This window comes from Alexandromys fortis, unplaced genomic scaffold, assembly GCF_014885135.2.
Source record: "Alexandromys fortis isolate MF-2015 unplaced genomic scaffold, M_Fortis_MF-2015_v1.1 scaffold_118, whole genome shotgun sequence".
In the NCBI taxonomy this organism is placed as follows: Eukaryota; Metazoa; Chordata; class Mammalia; order Rodentia; family Cricetidae; genus Alexandromys; species Alexandromys fortis.
In genome coordinates this window covers 21,059-42,199 of record NW_026068010.1, presented here as the reverse complement: position 1 = coordinate 42,199, position 21,141 = coordinate 21,059, and the positions used below count along the sequence as shown (strand labels likewise).

The 21,141-nt window shown below is 41.5% G+C and overlaps 1 protein-coding gene across 3 annotated transcripts in view; it reads left to right on the top strand.

The window, feature by feature from the left end:
* Positions 1–4,217, top strand: part of Wasf3 (WASP family member 3) — a 96,938-nt gene extending 92,721 nt beyond the window's left edge. For all 3 annotated transcript variants that reach the window (XM_050161959.1, XM_050161956.1, XM_050161957.1), the window contains exon 10: positions 988–4,217. In XM_050161959.1, the coding sequence (XP_050017916.1) occupies positions 988–1,145 (158 nt within the window). In that variant the 3' untranslated portion in view covers positions 1,146–4,217. The remainder of the gene's footprint in view (positions 1–987) is intronic.
* Positions 4,218–21,141: the final 16,924 nt, after the last annotated feature.

Below are 21,141 nucleotides of genomic sequence, written 5' to 3'. Positions count from 1 at the left end.
AAAAGGGAGATGGGGAGGAAAATGGGAGGCGGGGAGGAGGCAGAAATTTTTTTTTCAATAAAAAAAAATAAAAAAAAAAAGAGATGAAGTTTGAAAGCCAGAATACCTTAAGCGTGTGTGTGTGTGTGTGTGTGTGTGTGTGTGTGTATGTGTGTGCGTGAGCTTTCCGGTCAAAGGAAGAGAGTACTAGATGTGCTCTTGTACCCCCCGTGGCCAATCTAGTGAGTCCATAACCAGTGACTGCCATGCTCCTAAAGACCATCGACATTCTCTGCAGATGTGAGGCTCGCGAATGTGGAGATCAAAGCACTGTCCAGATTAAAGCTTACCAGAAATGGGGGCAAATAAGGAAGGAGATGGTTGAACCTGAGCCAGGGAAAATGCCCCAGTAGATTGGCTTAGTGGTGGCATTTGAATAATATTTATAGAGAAAATAGTAATAGTCTTCATCTATGATAACTTCTGGTTTTGATGTTTTCTTAAAGAAAGACCATGTGGAGTATTTTGGTGGTATAGGGACATTATGTGCCGTGTAACTCCTGAACGGTCCAGAGAAAAGTGAATACGTGATGGCTTGTGGTGTGTCTGTCTGTCTGTCTGTGTCTGTGCCTATGTCAGTATGTCTGTGTGTGACAGATTGGGAAAGCTTGTTCCAGCATTGTCAGGGCAAATAATGTGGGGATATTTTCCTTCTGATTTCAGAGCTAGCCCATAAGTCTGAAATTCTGTCAAAGAGAAAAGTTTAACATGGTCCAGATTAAATTAAATTCCCGGCATATTGTGTTACCACCCACTTGTGCAGAAGGTTCTATTTTGTGTCCATTACCTGCAGTAGACTTAGCACACACATTCTCTCTGCCCTCAGATGGCCACCACCTTGTATTTGTAGACTCAGAAGAAACAGGGAGACCTGTTTGTTTTTTTTTTTTTTTCCTTCACTGCGAACTAGCAAAGATACTGACTCTCCTCCTCACATTGTGTTTTCAGGAATCCAGTTGAAAAAGGTGCAGGAGCAACGTGAGCAGGAAGCCAAACGGGAGCCAGTCGGGAACGATGTGGCCACAATCCTGTCTAGACGCATTGCTGTGGAGTACAGTGACTCAGATGATGACTCTGAGTTTGACGAGAATGACTGGTCCGACTGAATCGCACAGGGCCAGGCAGCAGGGGACAGCCAGGGCACCGTATGGAAGTGTGTTAGGAGCGCGTGTGATCTCTGCACCCACATAGTGGTATTACCCTGTAGCTTTAGTAACTTTTGTATTAACAGTGTGCTATTGCTTCTGCACATCCTTCTGGATTGTTGAGTATTTACTGTGTAATACTTAAGTGCCACTAAACACAGCACACCGTGCTGCACACCAGGAAATACGCTGTAACTAGTGCACAGTCCCGAAATAGCATCTCGCTTCCCTCTCAGCTGGGAGAGTCTTCACTCTTGTCCCTCCTGATCCGGCACTTGCCCTGTGTCTGTGGAGCTGCCCAGCGGCAGGTCTTTGCAAGATGAATGGCTGTGTCGCAGTGATGTCTTCCAACCAGTAGGTGGCACTGCTCTACTCTTTCTTTCCTCTGCAGAATGATTTCCAGGTGGACTTGGTTCTAGAGGGAGGGGTTTAACAAGTCAGAATGAGACGTTTCTTCATTTGGGCTCTTGGCCTGGTGGCCTCCAAGTGAGTGTGTGTCCGCTGTTTTTGTGTGCTCTGTTGCTTCTGTTACCTTTGCACCCACAACAGAGAGTTCCCTTTTCAAGCGCTGGCCCCTGTGGGGACTCACATGGAAAGTGCCCACTAGTGACTTCTGTTCAACTTTGCAAATGGAACTCACTATAGTGGCCAGCCCTGATAGTGTGGACACCAGTTAGCCAGGCCAGATGCAAGCTGCCCAGGGTCTGCAGAGCTTACATGGCAAAGCTGCCGCATCTGATCCCCTCTTACTCCACCCAGTGCAGATGAGACGTACACGTCATTTCCTGAGATCCCTGCTCCTCTGTTACCATGGAGAGAGCATAATTCAGCACCTCAGCCCACTTGCTCAGAACCTTAGGAGCTTGGGTTCACGACCCATGGTGCTGTGGCTGGATTCACACTCAGTCTCTCAAACAGGCCTTCACCCCCTCCTGAAGCACAGTAATCTTCTCTCATGTTGTTGGCACATTTTAATGTTTAAAAGTACCTCACCATATAAACTGGATCCAACCAGTTGCCATGGCAGAGAACCCTGACTTCCCCTCTGCTGTCTGGCCCCTGGTGTAGGCGGGGCTCTGACTCCAGGAAGACAGTGTCAGCTTTGCTGGAGGAAGGACAGCTACTCATTTAGCTAAGTCACTGGGTGTTCCAGGTGGGTTACAGATAGGACCTCATGGACGTGCTAGGATGTGGATTCCCCAGGACCCCTTATGTACACACTTCAAATGAAGTACGTACACTGCAGATGTTAGTATCACTCACTTTGGATAAAAAGAAGAATCTAGAGCTAGGACGAATTGTGTCTGTTGATGCACAATGTCAGTGAGGTGGTAACGAGTGATGTTTGCTCATGAGTTTGGGGACATCACCCAGCTGCCCATATCACCCTCTGTGTGAGAGGACACTTGTCCACTTGGGCAGCCATCTTGTAACACCTGCCAGTATAGGTTTAATCACATCAAATTTGACAGTAAAAACCCATCTACAGCCCCCTGTCTGTGCCCTGCTTTGGCGTGTGTCCCAGTGCTCTCTGCTGCTGGGTGGACTGGCATGCAATTCCAGTGATCATCCTGGACCCTGTACACACATGGCCATTGCTGAGACTTGCTATCATGTTAGTAATTTAAAGAAGCTTTTATGTTTCTTTCTCATTTCTATTTTTCCAGCACTGAGACCTACCACGTTGGCATCATCCTCAGGACTTTGCCGTTTTGAGTCCTTTGTTCTGCTTACAGTAGTTTGCCTCTGTTGTTCCCTGTGGACCCCAGAACTCACATTTAGCAGCACTCCTTCATTTAAGGGCCCTTACGTTCTCAGGGTGGAGGAAATACATTAAAGCTACCAGCCATTGTCAGGATTTCTTTTCTGATATCATATATAATGGAGTTAGTGGCACTTTATTCATAAATATTTGGTAGCTTATCAATTGTTGGTTGTCTTATAGTTTCATCAACCAGTTAGTTTAAGTTTGTTTTTATAGCTAGTGAGAAATCTTTTGCTCAATGTATTCTGTAACTCTTGAAAGAATAGAAAGTGGCTAAAATCCCGTTTAGATTACCTGTAGAGTATCTTTCGGCAAATCTGATCTAGTCTAAAGTTTAAACCCAAGTTGCTTCTAATGCAATACTTTACAGAAGAGCACAAAACAAAAATGTTTAAATTTTCTGTTTCTATTTTTAAAAAGTATCTGCTAAAACAAATGAAGAACAGAATTTCATAGCATATTCTATTTCTATGAATTTCAATCTTAGAATTACAGTTATAAATTTTAGGATTATTTTAAATTGTTCCCAGCTTTTGTGTCCCTATGTATTTTAGATGAGTTTCTGACATTTTTTTCTCATTTTATAGACTCAGGCAGATGGATAGATGAAGGGGTGGGTGGGAAGTGGACAGATGGATGGATAGATGGATGGATTGTAGGTAGGTAAGTGGGTAGAAGGATGATAGATGGGTGGGTGAGCGAATGGGTGAGTGGTAGGTGGGCAGGTGGATTGGTGAGTGGATGGATGAATGGGTGGTAAATAGATGAAGCGATTGTAGGTGGATATACGAATGGGTGGAGGTCTGGATGGGTGGTAGATGGATGGGTGCATGGGTAGGTAGTGGATAGATGATGCCTGAGTCTGCACATCACTGCACCCCAGAAGGCAAATGAGTGCTCAAACCATGAGCTTTGATACTTAGATTTTATTCATTAAGATGCTATTAGAAGATGGATGTTTTCATCCCCATACATTTTTTAACACATCAGAATTGTTATGAGCAGAGGATGGAAAGGGTCATGAAAGCTTTGTAATATTTTCAGCAGAAATATGTGATACATTTGAATCCCTTAAAGACTGCAAAGAGTGTGTCAGCAAGACTAGCAAGGACTTTTTGTTTTATGAAGGAGAGTATCTTTATCTTGCAGTATTATCAATGCAGTTGTGAATTGAATCTAAAGTGGTATTAAAAACTGTCAAACAATTTTTAATCTGTTTGTATATCTTACAATAGATCACAGATAACATCTAAATAAAATCACACGTGTAACCCTACAGGGCTCTGCTTATTTATGACAACACGGTGTGCTTAACTTCATGGGGAAAGTAACTGGGCACATACAGTATCTTTAGTTGACGTTGTCTTCAGGAGACAACAGAAGATCCCATATGATCTGTGTTAAATTTCTGTTTGACCAGAGATTCAGAGAGAATTCTGCGGACACCATGGGGAAGCACTAGTGTAAGTAGATGACTCTTCAGACATGGTGACAAGATGATCATTGGGTAGAGAGACCAGGATGGTAATGGTCTTAGCTACATTGAGTCTCCATAATAATCATAAATAATCTGTGACACTTGTGGAATATGAGGTATTTTTATTATTTACTTCTGCTCAGGAGGATGCTCTCCCTCTTTCGCTGAAGGAAACTAGAGTAAAGTCACATTGTTTATTGTGACTTGGCTAGATACAGAACACAAGCTGGGGTAGCATTTCATTTGTGGAGCATTGGAAATCAAGCCTAGACTGTGCAGGTAGTGAGGAAACGAATATGTGCTTCCTAGGATAGCTGTTTTGATTACCAGGAGTGCCCTGTGCCTGCACTGTGAGTCCTTACCCAGGACGCCTGGATCTTTGAAGAACCTGGAGCATAGTACTTGACCTACCCAGAAGCCTCTGCACTGTGCCCAGGCTCCTGGAGAGTGAGCAGCTTCTTGGCAAATGATGAAATGAGAGGATGGGTTTCCCACCTTTGTAAACAGAAAGTAAATGCAAACTGTCTCTAAAGACATGGTGTATCCAGTCTTTGATTATAGATGCCACCCCAGGCATCTGTAATGATTCTTACTCTAGTTCTCACTGGAAGCAGGACAGAAGCCAGCCCATTGCATTCAGCCTTCTGCTCAGACTGCAGTGGGATGCTGGTGGCAGCTCAATACTTTTGCCACTGTGCTGGACTGTTGTGAGTCTCCAAGATGTGTTGGCACAATGAAGGTGTGAGACTGATACCTCCCAGAGATGTGTCTTACAAAGTGAGTGATCATTCCAAGTCATTTCATAGCAGTTTGCAGGTCAGATCCTTGGGCCATTCTGCTCCCCATGTGAGCTTCTGGACAATGGTTGAGCCTCTAGAACTGTGGAGTTGCAGTCATAGGAGGATTCCTGCTCCTCCAAGCTTCATTCCGGGTCATAGGCAGGGGGACAAACATCCCACACCAGTAGTCAGACATCTGTCTGTCTTCCTTGATTTTTAAAAATGTTTCCCATGGAGTAGTCATTCTATGGTAGGTATGTTGTGAAACACCCTGCTTTCTTCACTATAGAGGCAGGAACAAACAAGGTGTTTGGAGAGACAAGGTCATTGGATCTGGTCCCACCTGTGAGAGTCCTGACTAGTGTTGAGAGGAGCGGTGGGCCGCTTCCCTGCCGCCCCAGCTCCCGAACGCCAGCTAGCTTATGCCCCGAAATAATTACATGGAAACTATTCATTTAAACACTGCCTGGCCCATTAGTTCCAGCCTCTTATTGGCTAGCTCTTACATATTGATTTAACCCATTTTTAATAATCTGTGTAGCCCATGAGGTGGCTTACCAGGAAAGATCTTAACCTGCGTCTGTCTGGAGTGGGAGAATCATGGCGACTCACTGATTCAGCTTCTTTCTCCCAGCATTCTGTTCTGTTTTCTCTGCCTACCTAAGGGTTGGCCTATCAAATGGGCCTAGTCAGTTTCATTAATAAGAAATCACTCCCACATCAGACTAGATAAGGTACCAGTGACCCTCTGTGGTAGTTTGAATGTAATTGCCCCCAGGATATCATAGGGAATGGCACTATTGGGAAATGTGGCTTTGTTGGAGTGGGTATGGTGTCATCATGGCAGCAGGCTTTGAGGTTTCCTATGATCAGGATACTGCCCACTGTCTCAGTCAACTTCCTGCTGCCTGTAAGATGTAGGACTCTCAGCTACTACTCCAGCACCACATCTGCCTGCATGCCATCATACTCCCAGTCATGAAGATAGTGGACTGAACCTCTGAAAGTATAAGCAAGCCCCAATTAAATGTTTTCCTTTATAAGAGTTGCCATGGTCATGGTATCTCTTCATAGCAATTAGAAACAGTGAGAGTTAAAGAGATGGCTCAATGGTTAAGAGAACTCCCTGATCTTCCTGAGTACCTGGGTTCAGTTCCTAGTACCCACATGGTAGCTCACAACTATCTGTACCTCTAGTTCCAGGGGATCTGACACCCTCACACAGATATACATGCAGGCAAAACAGCAATGCACATAAAATAAAAAAAAGAAAGAACCCTAACTAAGATAGAAGTTGTTACCAAGGACTGGGGTATTGCTGTGATAGGGTTGACCATGCTTTTGTTTGGAGGACCTTGGACTTTGGGTTATGAATGCAGTGGAATGCTTTAAGCACTGCTTAATGGGCCATACTAGTAGGAGCATGGATGACAGATGCTAAGAGTTATTTTAACTGTCAAGGTCTTACTCCAGAGGTTTCAGAGGAGAATTTAAATAGGTTGCTTAGAAATCATTGTGATATTTTGGTGAAGAAAGTGACTGTCTTTTGCAAATGTCTGAAGAATTTGTGTGAGACTAAAGTGAAGAGTTGTGGATTAATTCTTTTGGCAGAGAAATATCTCAAAACAACTAGTATAAACTGTCCTGTGGTTATAGTGTCCTGCCTCTGCCTCAAAGATGTGTCCCTGATGATAAGGGTATGTGGGAATGACTTTTAGATCACATATTTAATATGTAAAACTGTTGCTTACATAGAGCTTCCCCCCCCCACTTTTCCTCTAAAAAGATGTTCAGCTAAGACGTAAGAAGTTAATCATTTCTGTAAAATGCAAGACTGCAGGAAAACTAATTATACAAGACTCTCCTCTAGCAAGCCTCACCAAAATGTTGCCTTCTTCAAATAGGATTTTCAATCTTCCCTCCTGCTGCAATGGTTTGATGCTCTCAAATGTTAATTCTGGAAACTGAGGCTGTGAAACTATCTTGTTATAGGCTCTACTGGACGGATGATCAATATCTTTAATTTAAATGGTGGTTAGATTGTTAAAATACTTTTGTTGCATGCTAAGAAATTTTCTAAACTTTTTTGGCAATCAAACTTAAAATATAAATCCTAAACATTAATTTAGAATTGGCCTCTCTGTAGAGATAGTTTTACATGATTTCTAGGCTTTGGTTCATATGAAATACACATGTTATTTTGTCCATATTGAGACGGGCACATTTTCTATGAGAATGATTGCTAATGGAAAATACATTTTGAAGGGCTCTAGTAGGCCCAAGCATGGTGAATATGGCTCAGGTAGGCATTGCCCTACCCCTATTCCCTCTTCTTTGCTAAAAAAAAACATTAGATTGCATTCCTAAAGGTAGCCACCAAAATCTATTCCCTTATTTGACAACTTCTTCCTCAGGATGACTACCAAGGTCCAGCTATCAAAGTATTGAATTCCAGCAATCACCCCCCCCCCCGACTACCCGAAGTAACATGTTCAAACAAAATCAAAAACCTCATCCTAAAGTGGGGATTTTGCTTTACCCTTAAAAGCTGCCATTTGCCTATGGGGCATGTCTGTCTCCTTTCTATCCAAAGGCAGTCCATTCTTCCTCTGGGACAAATATCCCTTTGTACGGTTCCTCATCCACTATCTCCTGTGTTTGTCTCTGTTTCCCTGACTTTTGTCCATCTGGGGAAAATAAATCTTGGTACTGAAAACTTGGTCTTGGGATGTCTTGTGCTGATACTGGTCCTTTCACATTTTGTGGTAAATACTGTAAGATTGGATACTTTAATATCTCATTTGATATGGGTTGCTGACACCAATTATGAGTGATCCAGGGATAGAGATTTAGGTTTCCCCAACTTCTTCATGGAGATTTTACAGTGGCAGACCAAAGGGACTCATTAATCAGGGCACCTGTCACATACATTGGTGGAAACATTAGAAAGGAGAGTTAAAGCAGAGCGGGGGATCTATAGGCCTCAGGTGCTGCCTGAGGACATCTGCTGTGGGACAATAATCCTTGTCCTTATCCTGCCACTTATGTTATTTTTAATAAAATGCTGATTGGCCAGTAGCCAGACAGGAAGTATAGGTGGGGCAATGAGAACAGGAGAACTCTGGGAAGAGGAAAGACACAGTCTGCAGTCATCCCCCAGACAGAGAGGAAACAAGATGAGAACGCCTTGCTGATAAAAGGTACCAAGTCACGTGGCTAACACAGACAAGAATAATGGCCTAATATAAGATGTAAAAAAGAGTTAATAAGAAGCCCGAGCAATAGGTCAATCAGTTTATGATTAATGTAGACCTCTGTGTGTTTCTTTGGGTCTGAACTACCGTGGGACCAGGTGGGAGAGAAACCTCAGTCAACAGACATCTTCAGCTTTTGATTGGTTGGAAAGTAGTGCTCTGTTTGTATGTTCCAAAGAGTTACCTAATGGTCACAAAAATGTAGGGTCATGTAGAGAAGATGGCAATAAATGGCTGTGAAGGGGCTACAGATGCCAAAGATAATTTGGCGCTGGGCTTGTACCATCCCAACCTCTCTGCAGTTGTTCAAGTTCATCAGTTGATTGGCTTTCAGAAGAGGTATACATATAACCTTCATTCTGAGTATTAATTAATTAATTAATTTATCTATTTATTTATTAAAGATTTCTGCCTCCTCCCCGCCACCGCCTCCCATTTCTCTTCCCCTCCCCCAATATAATTCCCCTCCCTCGTCAGCCCAAAGAGCAATCAGGGTTCCCTGCCCTGTGGGAAGTCCAAGGACCACCCACCTCCATCCAGGTCTAGTAAGGTGAGCATCCAAACTGCCTAGGTTCCCACAAAGCCAGTATGTGCAGTAGGATCAAAGACCCATTGCCATTGTTCTTGAGGTCTCAGTAGTCCTCATTGTCCACTATGATCAGCGAGTCTGGTTTTATCCCATGCTTTTTCAGACCCAGGCCAGCTGGCCTTGGTGAGTTCCCAATAGAACATCCCCATTGTCTCAGTGTGTGGGTGCACCCCTCGCGGTCCTGAGTTCCTTGCTTGTGCTCTCTCTCCATCTGCTCCTGATTTGGACCTTGAGATTTCAGTCCGGTGCTCCAATGTGGGTCTCTGTCTCTGTCTCCTTTCATCGCCTGATGAAGGTTAATATTCAGGAGGATGCCTATATGTTTTTCTTTGGGTTCTCCTTCTTATTTAGCTTCTCTAAGAACCCGAATTATAGGCTCAATGTCCTTTATTTATGGCTAGAAACCAAATATGAGTGAGAACATCCCATGTTCCTCATTTTGGGTCTGACTTACCTCACTCAGGATAGTGTTTTCTATTTCCATCCATTTGTATGCAAAATTCAAGAAGTCATTGTTTTTTACTGCTGAGTAGTACTCTAATATGTATATATTCCATACTTTCTTCATCCATTCTTCCATTGAAGGGCATCTATGTTGTTTCCAGGTTCTGGCTATTACAAACAATGCTGCTATGAACATAGTTGAGCATATACTTTTGTTGTATGATAGGGCATCTCTTGGGTATATTCTCAAGAGTAATATTGCTGGGTCCATGGGTAGGTTGATCCCGAATTTCCTGAGAAATCGCCACACTGCTTTCCAAAGTGGTTGCACAAGTTTGCATTCCCACCAGCAATGGATGACTGTGCCTCTTACTCCACAACCTCTCCAGCAAAGACTATCATTGGTGTTTTTTATTTTAGCTATTCTGACAGGTGTAAGATGGTGTCTTAAAGTTGTCTTGATATGCATTTCCCTGATCGCTAAGGAAGTTGTGCATGATCTTAAGTGTTTTTTGGCCTTTGAACTTCTTCTGTTGAGAATTCTCAGTTCAGCCCAGCGCCCCATTTTATAATTGGGTTGATTGGCCTTTTATGGTCTAGTTTCTTGAGTTCTTTATATATTTTGGAGATCAGACCTTTGTCAGTTGCGGGATTGGTGAAGATCTCCCATTCAGTGGGTTGCCTTTTTGTCTTAGTGACAGTGTCCTTTGCTTTACAAAAGCTTCTCAGTCTCAGGAGGTCCCATTTATTCAATGATGCCCTTAGTGTCTGTGCTGCTGGGGTTATACGTAGGAAGTGGTCTCCTGTGCCCATATGTTGTAGAGTACTTCCCACTTTCTCTTCAATCAGGTTTAGTGTGTTTGGACTGATATTGAGGTCTTTAATCCATTTGGACTTGAGTTTTGTGCATGGTGATAGATANTAGATATGGGTCTATTTTCATTCTTCTACAGATTGACATCCAGTTTTGCCAGCACAATTTGTTGAAGATGCTTTCTTTTTTTCCATTGTATACTTTTAGCTCCTTTATCGAAAATCAGGTGTTCATAGGTTTGTGGGTTAAAGTCAGGGTCTTCTATTCAATCCCATTGGTTGACTTCTTTGTTTTTATGCCAATACCACGCTGTTTTCAAACTGAAGCTCTGTAATAGAGTTTGAAATCAGGGATGATAATGCCTCCAGATGATCCTTTATTGTATAAGATTGTTTTGGTTATCCTGGTTTTTTTTGTTTTTCCATATAAAGTCGATTATTGTCTTCTCCAGATCTGTGAAGAATTTTGATGGGATATTGGTGGGGATTGCATTGAATCTATAAATTGCTTTTGATAGAATTGCCATTTTTACTATGTTGATCCTTCCAATCCAAGAGCAGGGGAGATCCTTGCATTTTCTGGTGTCGTCTTCAATTTCTTTCTTCAAAGACTTAAAGTTCTTGTCAAATAGATCTTTCACTTCCTTGATCAGAGTTAGCCCAAGATATTTTATGCTATTTGTGGTTATCGTGAAAGGTGATGCTTCTCTGATTTCCCTCTCTGCTTCCTTATCCTTAGTGTATTGGAAGGCAACTGATTTTTTGGAGTTGATCTTGTATCCTGCCACATTACCAAAGGTGTTTATCAGCTGTAGGAGTTCTTTGGTAGAGTTTTTGGTAGCACACACCCTTAATCCCAATGCCTGGGAGGCAGAGACAGACGGATCTCAGTGTTCAAGGACAGCCTGGTCTACAGAGTTATTCTAGGACAAAGATATACAGAGAACCTGTCTCAAAAAAATAAAAGTAAAAGTAAAAGAAATAGAGGTAAAAATAAAGCCACATAAAGATGGGAAATACAGAGAATCTTGATACTGTATGCTATTATGCTCTCTTTGAATTGTTTCAATGCTGAGGAAGGAGCAACAGCTGCTAAAAAATATATGTTTATAAATGCTGCTGAACTAATCCAAGATTGATATTTTGAAAATGCACTCACTCATAGGTGGTTTTAAAACATAAATCAAAGAAAACCAGCCTACAAACCACAATCCCAGAGAACTTAGACAACAATGAAGACACTAAGAGAGAGTTAAATAGATCTAATCTACATGGGAAGTAAAGAGTAGAAAAAGACAAGATCTCCTGAGTAAATTGGGAGCATAGTTACCTTGGGGGGAGGGTTGAAGAGGAGAGGGGAGCAGAGAAAAATGTAGAGCTCAATAATAATCAATAAAAAAAGTGAGAAAAGAAAAGAATATGTGTCCATAAACATCTCATCCACAGGCAGGAGCCAGGGAGAAAGCAATTTGGCGATTGGGCTTTTGAAACCTCTGTGCTCACTCCCAGTGACATGCTTACTCCAACATGACCACACGTCTTAATCGTTCCCCAAAGAGTTCAACAACCAGGGGTTATGTTATTTAAGCATATGAGCCTATGGAGACCATTCTTATTCAAACCACCTTAAGAACTGAACTGTATCAATAAAATAATACCGGTGAGAAATCATAAAGATGGAATGGAGAGATAGTTTAGCAGTTTAACGTACTACTAGCTACTCTTGCAGAGGACATGGAGTCAATTCCTAGCACCCATAGGTGCCATCCCCAGTTCCACATGATCTGTTGCCTTCTGCTGGCCTCTTTGGGTACTGCATTCATGTTGCGCTGAGGCACACATGCAGACAGAACAACCAATATTAGTCAGTGCTCCCCAAGGGACAGAACTACTGGAAATAATACACACACACACAGACACACATACATATACACACACACATATGTACACACAGCCCAGATCCAATAATGCAGAAACATATATATTAAGGGAGGGTTTATTAGAGTGGTTCACAACTGAAGTCCAGCAAGTCCTACAAAGGCAGTCTCCTGATGGAAAGGACAAGCACATGGCAGTTTTTCCACCTCATTCATCTGCTGCTCCTGCTCAGTGGCAGAAGTTGGGGTTGATGTCTTTCCAGTACTCCCTGCAGGTAGATAAACGTAAGTAAATTTATACAGTTGTATGGCACAGGTCCAGGAGAGATCATGTTGAGTTCATGAAGAGGCCTGAGGAAGAGTGACTGCATGGAACTCAGTGAAGACCCCAAAGAGCAGGGCAACTATCCTTAAGCTGGGAGCCCATAAGCAGAACAGCAGCTGTAGCCTTGCCAACTCCTGGCTTTCTGCCAAACTAACCATCACCAATTTTTGACCATTGCTTTGCACTTTATTAACCCAGAAACAGCATAGAACCATCTCTTCCCAAGATTCCAGCTACTGAACCCCATTTCTGGAAGTCCAGCTCAAGCCCCAACCCCCTCTTCAAAAGTCAGATCTCTCTGCCAACCGGTGTGCTCAGTCTTACCAACGTGTCTTCTGGTGAACCCTATAAGTACTTAACGAGTCCCCCAAGGACACAACACTGATGATTCCACAAAAGAGGTCAACAACTCTCCAGGATGTAATAGAATTTGCAAAGAATGGACTGTTAGGGTCACTGCCAACTGTCATCACTTATCTCATAACCGTCTCTTCCCCAGTTCACCAAAAGTCAAGCTGGTTTTTCCAGATGCCTTCCCTGAGACACAGGGAAAGCTTTTCAGCACATTCTTCTTCCAATCCAGAGATTTCTCTGATTAGTTAGACTCTCATTCATTCTAATTTAATACTTGACCATCTATGGAGGTCAAGACTCATTTTCCAAACATTCCCAAGGAAAGGCTTTTCCCCTCTGAAGATCTCTAATTAATAAGATGAGAAGTGAAAGATACTAAGAAATTAGCTCATGTTGATGTGGAAGGACGTTCAGTTCCATGAAGTGAATGAGCACCTCAGGAAAGATCCATAGGGCTGTTACAATGTGTGGGGGTGATGGGGATTGAGGGTGTCCCATCACACCAAAGATGAGTCACATGGGTAATGATGAAAATTTTCCCCAAACTTCAGCAGAATACATTCCATCCATTATGATGTTAGCAAAGATGAGATCACCTAGTGACAGAACAGGCTGGAGACACCTAAGGACAAGGCATCCACAGGTGAGCTCTCACACACTGAGAACAAACACTTTTGGAAGAATGATGGCCCATTCCTACACTCAAATTAAGGATGATGGCCTTTGAGAGGCAGGACTCAGAAGCCTTAGCAATACTTGATGACTCCTATCCTGCAAGTGGCTCTGAGGTAAAATGTGAGAACCTCCAACTTTGGTCAGGGGACTTTACTCTCCCTGTTATTAGTGACCCACAACCAAAAGAAATCCAGTGTGTTGAAGTACAGTGCTAAAACTGAAACCTCATTCATCCCTCTCTTTTTCCTTCCCACTCAGAGTCAAAACAGAGGGCCCCTAGCACAGCAGCTGCAGGGTTGACCATTGTTGGCTCTCTGCCAAACTACCCATCAGAAATCCTAGACTCCAGGTCTACTCTTCAGGAACAAAGAGAAGCAGGATAGATCCATTACCTCCCCAAAGCTCTAATATCCCGTATAATGCCATGAAAAACCAAGCTGAAGCCTTCTGTCATCAAAAAGTTATCCATTCCCTACCCAGGACTCACTGTGTTTTTCCCAGAACCATTTATTTCTTGATGTGTGACACTGAGATTGAAGGCCATCTTCCTTCTGCCTCCTTCTAGACTTGCTATATTCTCCCTTCTGTCTCCCATGGAGCCTGCCTGCTCAGTTTTGCCAACATGACTATGACCAAAACCTGTAGGCAATGAACAGATGCCCCACAGGCAATTGGTGTTGCCACAGCACTGCTGATATCACATAGGCCACCAGGGCTATCAGGAATAAAATAGAATGTCCAGGGAGGGGTCTGCTGTAGCCCATGGTACATCCCTTTCCTCTCTGGCTAATTTCCTCACTCCAAAAATGACCAAGGTGCCATATCAGGAGCCTCTCTGACATCAGAAAGGAAGCTCTTTGGCACATCCTCCTTTCAAAGCCAGAGATCTATCTTTCTTTTTCATTAGAAATGTTATCTGTGTCCACACAGATAAGGCACACAGTTGAAGGTCACTTTCAAAGTACTGTGCAGGAATGGTTCTTCCCTTCCTTAAGATCCATATTGAGTAAGATGAGAAATAAATGATCCTGAGAAATTAGGTCAGGATGATGGGGATTAGGAGGAATGAGTACTCTCAAGTGAACAGCATCTTGGGGAGATCCTCAGACTTTTAGAGATTGGTCTGTTCCAAACAAAGATGTGTTGATAAACAAAGATGTGATGATAAAAATTTCCCTCCGAGAATCAGAAGAGCTCACTCAAGCTATGAGGTTGTAAGTGAAGATGTGATTTATTCTTGACAGTTCTGGCTAGAGCCACATGAGCCCAGATGTTCCCTGATATATAGAAAAAAAAACTCCTAGAAAGAATATGATTGTTGATGGTTCAAACCTTGAATCAATAAACAGAAGAAAGAGCAGTGGAAAGTCAGAGATCAGTCTAGGCTAAGTAGAGGCATTATAAGTTGGAAGCACACATGCACATGTACACACATACAGTTAGAAGAGGCACACAATCATAGAATAGAACTTGATGTAGATCTATTCTAATGTGTAGGTTCATGTTTTATGAATTTTCTGGTCAGATTCTATCTCTTGATGATGTTTAAGATAGGGTCTCCGTATGTTTTCCTGGGTGTCCTGGAATTCATTGTGTAGACTGTGCTGGCCTACAAATATCCAATTGCCTCTGCATCCCTTGTGTTGGGATTACAAGTGTGCATCACCATGCCTGCCCCCCTTTTAAAATAACTTCCTTTTATTGTTTTTGTTTTGTCTATTGATACAGAATATCACTCTATGGCCAAACTGTCCTAAATTTCACTATGTAGACTAGGCTATAGTCTCTACATCTTGAGTCCTGGAATTTAAGGCATGAACCATTATACATGTCATGAATTTCTTTGTGTTTTTAATAGATGGAGTAGAAGCTATATTCATCAGAAAGAATTTCAGTACTATGAACTTAATCTAGTTAATTCTTTTATTTTCATATGGACTATGATGAGAATTTTGGTACTCAATTCAAACTCCCAAAGTGACAGGGAAGCAATTCTTCATTTCCATAAGTATCCTAGGGATTCCTGTACATTAACTTGAGTTTAGATTAGATTTTATATCCTAAGAGGCAGAATAGGAGTATGTTTTATATTCTTCTGTTTGATTGCATTCAGCTCTATTAGGCAGTCTGTTAAGTACACTCAAGAAGTAGTTCTGGCCAGGAGGAGGCTCTGTTTCTCACAGAGACACTTCTGATTGGACTCCTTGATCATGGTGCTGCTGGGAACCTGAAGTTCCTCTAATACTGAAATGGCAGAGCCTCAAGCACTTAGGAAGTGAATGATTATTCAGACATTTGCTTCAAATGACTAGTGATGTTAATTAAAGCTCACCCTGGGTGTAACAATTCTTTATGGAAGGACTGTTTTCTGTATAGCTTGAAAAAACTGCTTGATCAAAGTTAACACCCGGGGAAAAACAAAGTGAAGCTACACTGCCATGTGTTGAAATAGGAGCGGCGGGGCTGCGTCCCCAATACCCCGGCCGCTTGGCTAGCTTATGCCCGAAATAACAACACACAAACTGTATTCATTTAAGAACTGCTTGGCCCATGGACTCTAACCCTTACAGGCTAATTCTCGCACCTGGACTAGCCCATTTCTAATGATGTTGTAAGCACCCCAAGGTGCGCTTACCGGGAAGAGTCTAGCCTCCGTCCATCTTGGTGTCTCTGCTCCAGCAGAGCTGTCTGGTCTGTCCGGGAGCCGAGCAGAGTCTACTCCCACATAGCGTCTACCCGGGAGAGCTGAGCATGGTGTCTCTTCGGGAGCAGAGCAGAGTCTGACCTCACTTCCTCTTCCGCCCAGCATCCTATCCTGTTTATTCCGCCCACCTATCTTTTAACCTATCAGGGCCAGCAGTTTCTTTATTGCTCAGCCAGTGAAATCAACAGATTGATATATGACACTCCCACATCAGCCATGTATGTAAGTGAGTTCTTAATGGAAACCACCACTGAATATGAAAAATCACCAAGGAAGATTCCAGGGTGAATTTAGGAAATAGCATGCTCCTTCTTGGCATTGTGCCTCTGACAATCTGTCCGGGGTTCCTGATGTATTTTTCTGTTGTAAATCTACTGGCTATTAGTGTTGTGGACAGTCCAGGTTTAAGCATTTAATCAGCTATAGATTTTACACACATCTAAATATAATGTTATTACAAGTGTCAAAGTCAATTTTCTAATGTACTTTAGAAGTTAAGCTTTTAAATCCTAATGTCTCAAAGATTTAGTCAAGACTATTCCAGTTAGATGAATTAACTTGTATATTTCAGTCTCCAGATATTTGTAAACAAGGATAACTGAAAAGATAATTCAAAATTATGTACACAGAACAGAGTATACTGAGGTTAATATTTAAATTCATAATTGCACTAAATGTTCCATTTCAGTATCATACACGGATACAACTCAGAAATTATACCCAGAGCTTTGTCTTCATTACATATTTGGTGGTGCTCAAAATATGCTACCTGAAAACATGGTGACTAGACAAGTATTTTGAGCACAAGAATGGATGTGAGGATGGACTTTGCTCTTCCCCTGAAGCTGCTCATACAGCCTAGGCAGGACACAGTCAATAAGACAAAAAGGCAGTCTACTGAATGAGAAAAGATATTTCCCAACCTACATCAGACAAAGGAATGAATTTAACAATATATAAAAAACTCAAGATATTAGACATCAAAATTCCAAATAACCCAATTAATTATGGGGGATAGGACTCAACAGAGTAATCGAAACAGAAGAATCTCAAATGGCTGAAAGACACTTAAAGAAATGTTCAGTATCCTTAGTCATTATGGAAATGCCATCAAAACAACTCTGAGATCTCATCTTGCACAAGGCAAAATGGCAAAGATAAAAAACACCAATGATAGCTTATCCTGGAGAGAATGTGGAGTAAGGGGAACACTCCTCCTTTGGTGGTGGGAATGAAAATTTGTACAAACACTCTGGAAATCAGTATGACTGTTTCTCAGAAAATTAAGAATCAACGTACCTCAGGACCTAGCAACACCGACTCTTGGTCATATTCCCAAAAGATGCTCAATCATACTACAAGGACATTTGTTCAACTATGTCTATAGCAGTATTACTTGTAATAGCCAGATCTTGGAAACAATCTAGATGCCCCTCAACTGAAGAATGGATTAAGAAAATGTGACACATTTACACATTAGAGTACTAATCACTGGTAAAAAAATGACATCTTGAAATTTGCATACAAATGAATGGAATTAGAGAAAACCATCCTGCACGAAGCAACACAGACCCAGAAAGAGGAACATGATATGTAGTTATCCATAAGTGGATACTAGATGTAAAGAAAAGGATATTGAGCCTACAGTTCATGGTCTTAGAGAAGCTAAGTATCAAGGTGAACCCCAAGAAATACATAGATTCACCTGGAGAGGGGAAAAAGACAAGATTACCTGACAAAATTTGGAGCATGGGTGTGGGGGAGTAGGGAGGGCAGAAAGAAAAGAGGAGGAGAGGAACAGAGAAGGGGGAGGAGAAGGAGAACTTGAGGGAATGAGAGAGTTCAGATGGAGGAAGAACAGAGATGAGAGCAAAGAAATTAATATCTTGATTGAGAGAGCCATTATGCGGCTAGCAAAAAAACCTGTGTCTGGAGAAATTCCCAGGAATCCACTAGGATGACCACAGCTAAGACTTTAAGCAATAGAGGAGAGGGTGCTTGAACTAGCCTTGCCCTGTAGTCAGACAGATGGATATATTAAATATCACCATAGAACCTTCATCCAGCAACTGATGGATACAGAGACAGAGACCCACTTCAGAGCACTGGACTGAGCTCCCAAAGTCCAGTTGAAGAGTGGGAGGAATGAGAATATGAGCAAAGAGGTCAAAACCATGATGGGGACCCCCATTGAAACAGTTTACATGGGAGCTGAACAAAATGCTGGCCGAACAGGGAAGGGAACCAGCATAGTTCCAAACTTGTCTCTCTGAATGTGTTTTACAATTGCATGGAAGTGGCAGAATACAGGGCCACTGGCAGTGGCACCAGGAAGTGTCCCTACTGCTTCTACTGTCTTTTTTGGAAACTTTACTCTTTGGATGGATATTTTCTTTGGATGGATACCTTGCTCAGCCTAGATATAGTAGGGAGGGCCTTGGACCTTGCCCAAAACAATGTGCCTCACTGGCTCTGAGGAGTGGATGGGAGGTGGGCTGGGCTGGATAAGGTGGAGAGAATGGAAGGAGAGGTGGGAATGGGAACTGGGATTGGTATGTGAAATAAAAAAAAATGATTGTTTTCTTTTAAAATAAAGAACAGAAAGGAAGAGAATATTTAATTTTAAAAAGTAAGGGCTTTCTGACAATTTCCTGAAGCAGGTCAGAAGCACCACATGTCCCTCCATGGAAGAAAGAGCAGCTTCATATCTGAAGACTGATGAAGTCACACACAGAGGACATGAGCAAAAAGCCCTCTCTATTTGCATTCCTTTGCTTGACTCTTCTTAATTTTATTTTGTCCCATGCTCTATAATGTTCCACTTTCCATCAACTCTGGTAGAAATTCACAGGTCTAAGCACTGTTGAAGGCTTCCCTTCCTCAGAAAGGCTCTGGAGTTGTGATAGCTTGTGTTAGGTAAGTCTTCATGCTTTTCTCTTCTTAAGTTCTGTTATGTTGTGGAGTCCCCAACAGGAACCTAAGATGGACAGAAGGAAAAAGTAGTTTTTCCTTTGCATTCACTGTATTTTTTTCTAAACTTATTTATCAGCCAAATGATTATGCTTTGCTATAAAATAAAGGTGATTTCCTCTTCAAAAACCTCTTCTATTAGAGACACCATGAAGCTGCTTATTCTCCCTTCTAAGGGTATCTTGGAGGTGTGTTAATTGGATGCAATTGGCCCTGTAAGCTCATATGGAACTTATATTATTAGGGGTGTGCCCTTGCTGGAGTAAGTGTGTTCTTGTTGGGGGATGTATGTCATGGTGTGGGTGAGCTTTGAAGTGTCTTATACTCAGCCATGTCTAGTGTTTCAGAGCATGTTTTCTTCCCTATGGGATCAAGATGTAGCTCCTTCTCCACTTTCAGATCCTTCTAAAGAACCATGTCTACCTGCATGCCCCCATGCCCTGCCATGATAATAATGGACTATAAACCTCTGAACCTGTGAGCGACGCCCTATTAAAGGGTTTTCTTCATTAGAGTTGCTGTGGTTATGGTGTCTCTTCACAGCAATAAAAACTCTAGTACAGAAGGTATCCATGATAATTACAGGGCACAAAGGGAATACAGAAACCGTAATGAATCATTCTTAAGATTAAGTAACTAATATCAGGCCAGCCTTTTTCTATAGAGTGAGTTGCAGGATACACTCCAAAACTACACAAAAAAAATTTGTCTCAAAAAAATAAAATAAAATTAAGTAACTGAGTCACATACTTCCCACATTTCAGTCAGGTTCTAGGGTACTTCACAGTCAAATATTTATTCACTGAAAGAAAGAATATGAAATGCCACTTAAGATGACTTTTCCCTGAAGATGAGGAAAACATTTTTGGAATGTTTTAAACAGAACCTAGAAAAAATATGAAAAGTGGATGAAAAATTTTTCAGAACTGTGAGGGCAAATATTTTAAATGTAGGGAGTATAACAGGGAAGCAAGGGGGTGTATACAAACAAATTACTTATTTTATATAGTTAAAATGTATAGAATAATAAGATTAATTTTGTACTAACAATTTTTACCTCCAACTCTACTATATACCACAATCTCTGTTCTCATTCAAGTTTATCTCCTTTATTCATGCATTGCTATTTTTATACATAAATTTGTATATACATACGTTTCTAAAAACATGGAAAGCATTTCATACAATGTTACAATTCTGTATTTTTTCAGGCATGTCCACTGGTTACTGGACAATCACAGTTTATGTGTTTCTCTCTGGAGAAGGCCACCTCTCCCACTCCCTGCTTTCCTAAATGACTAGAGATCTTTGTTTGATGTTGTTGCCTTGTAGCTTTTCCTTGTCCAGTTTTGCATGCTCATTGATATCTTCAATGTACCTCAACTGATTTAAACCACAATTATAAAAGTTTAAAGTAATCTATGTAGTGTGTCATTCTCTGTCCTACCAGCTCATCCAAGGAAGTGTTCAAAGACTATCAGAAAAAAATGCAATAAAAATTGGGACAAATGTTTAACTGTTTTGTTGCAAAGACACAAATTAAAAGACTTGAATTTTAAAACAAGCTAATATTTATTTAAGAATCACAAAAAATTACAGAAAATAATGTTTATACAAAGTATAATCTCATTACATAAGCAACCATATGACAAGAAATTAAATGTGCATCAAAATCTGAACTAGTTTGACATTGGCTGTTTTTGTCACACATTATCTTATCATAACAGTCAAGAAATGTTATTGCTCAATTTACTCCTACTAGAAATATTTACCTATTCATAGTAATTTATTCTTGAATGGCATGTTTACAATGATATATAAATTGTGTTTACAACTAACGTTTGATGACAATAAAGTTCAAATCTGGATACAATGTTTCTAAATTCCTAAGAACTGCATAGCTGTCTAAGTGTTGACTAAGATTTGAAAAT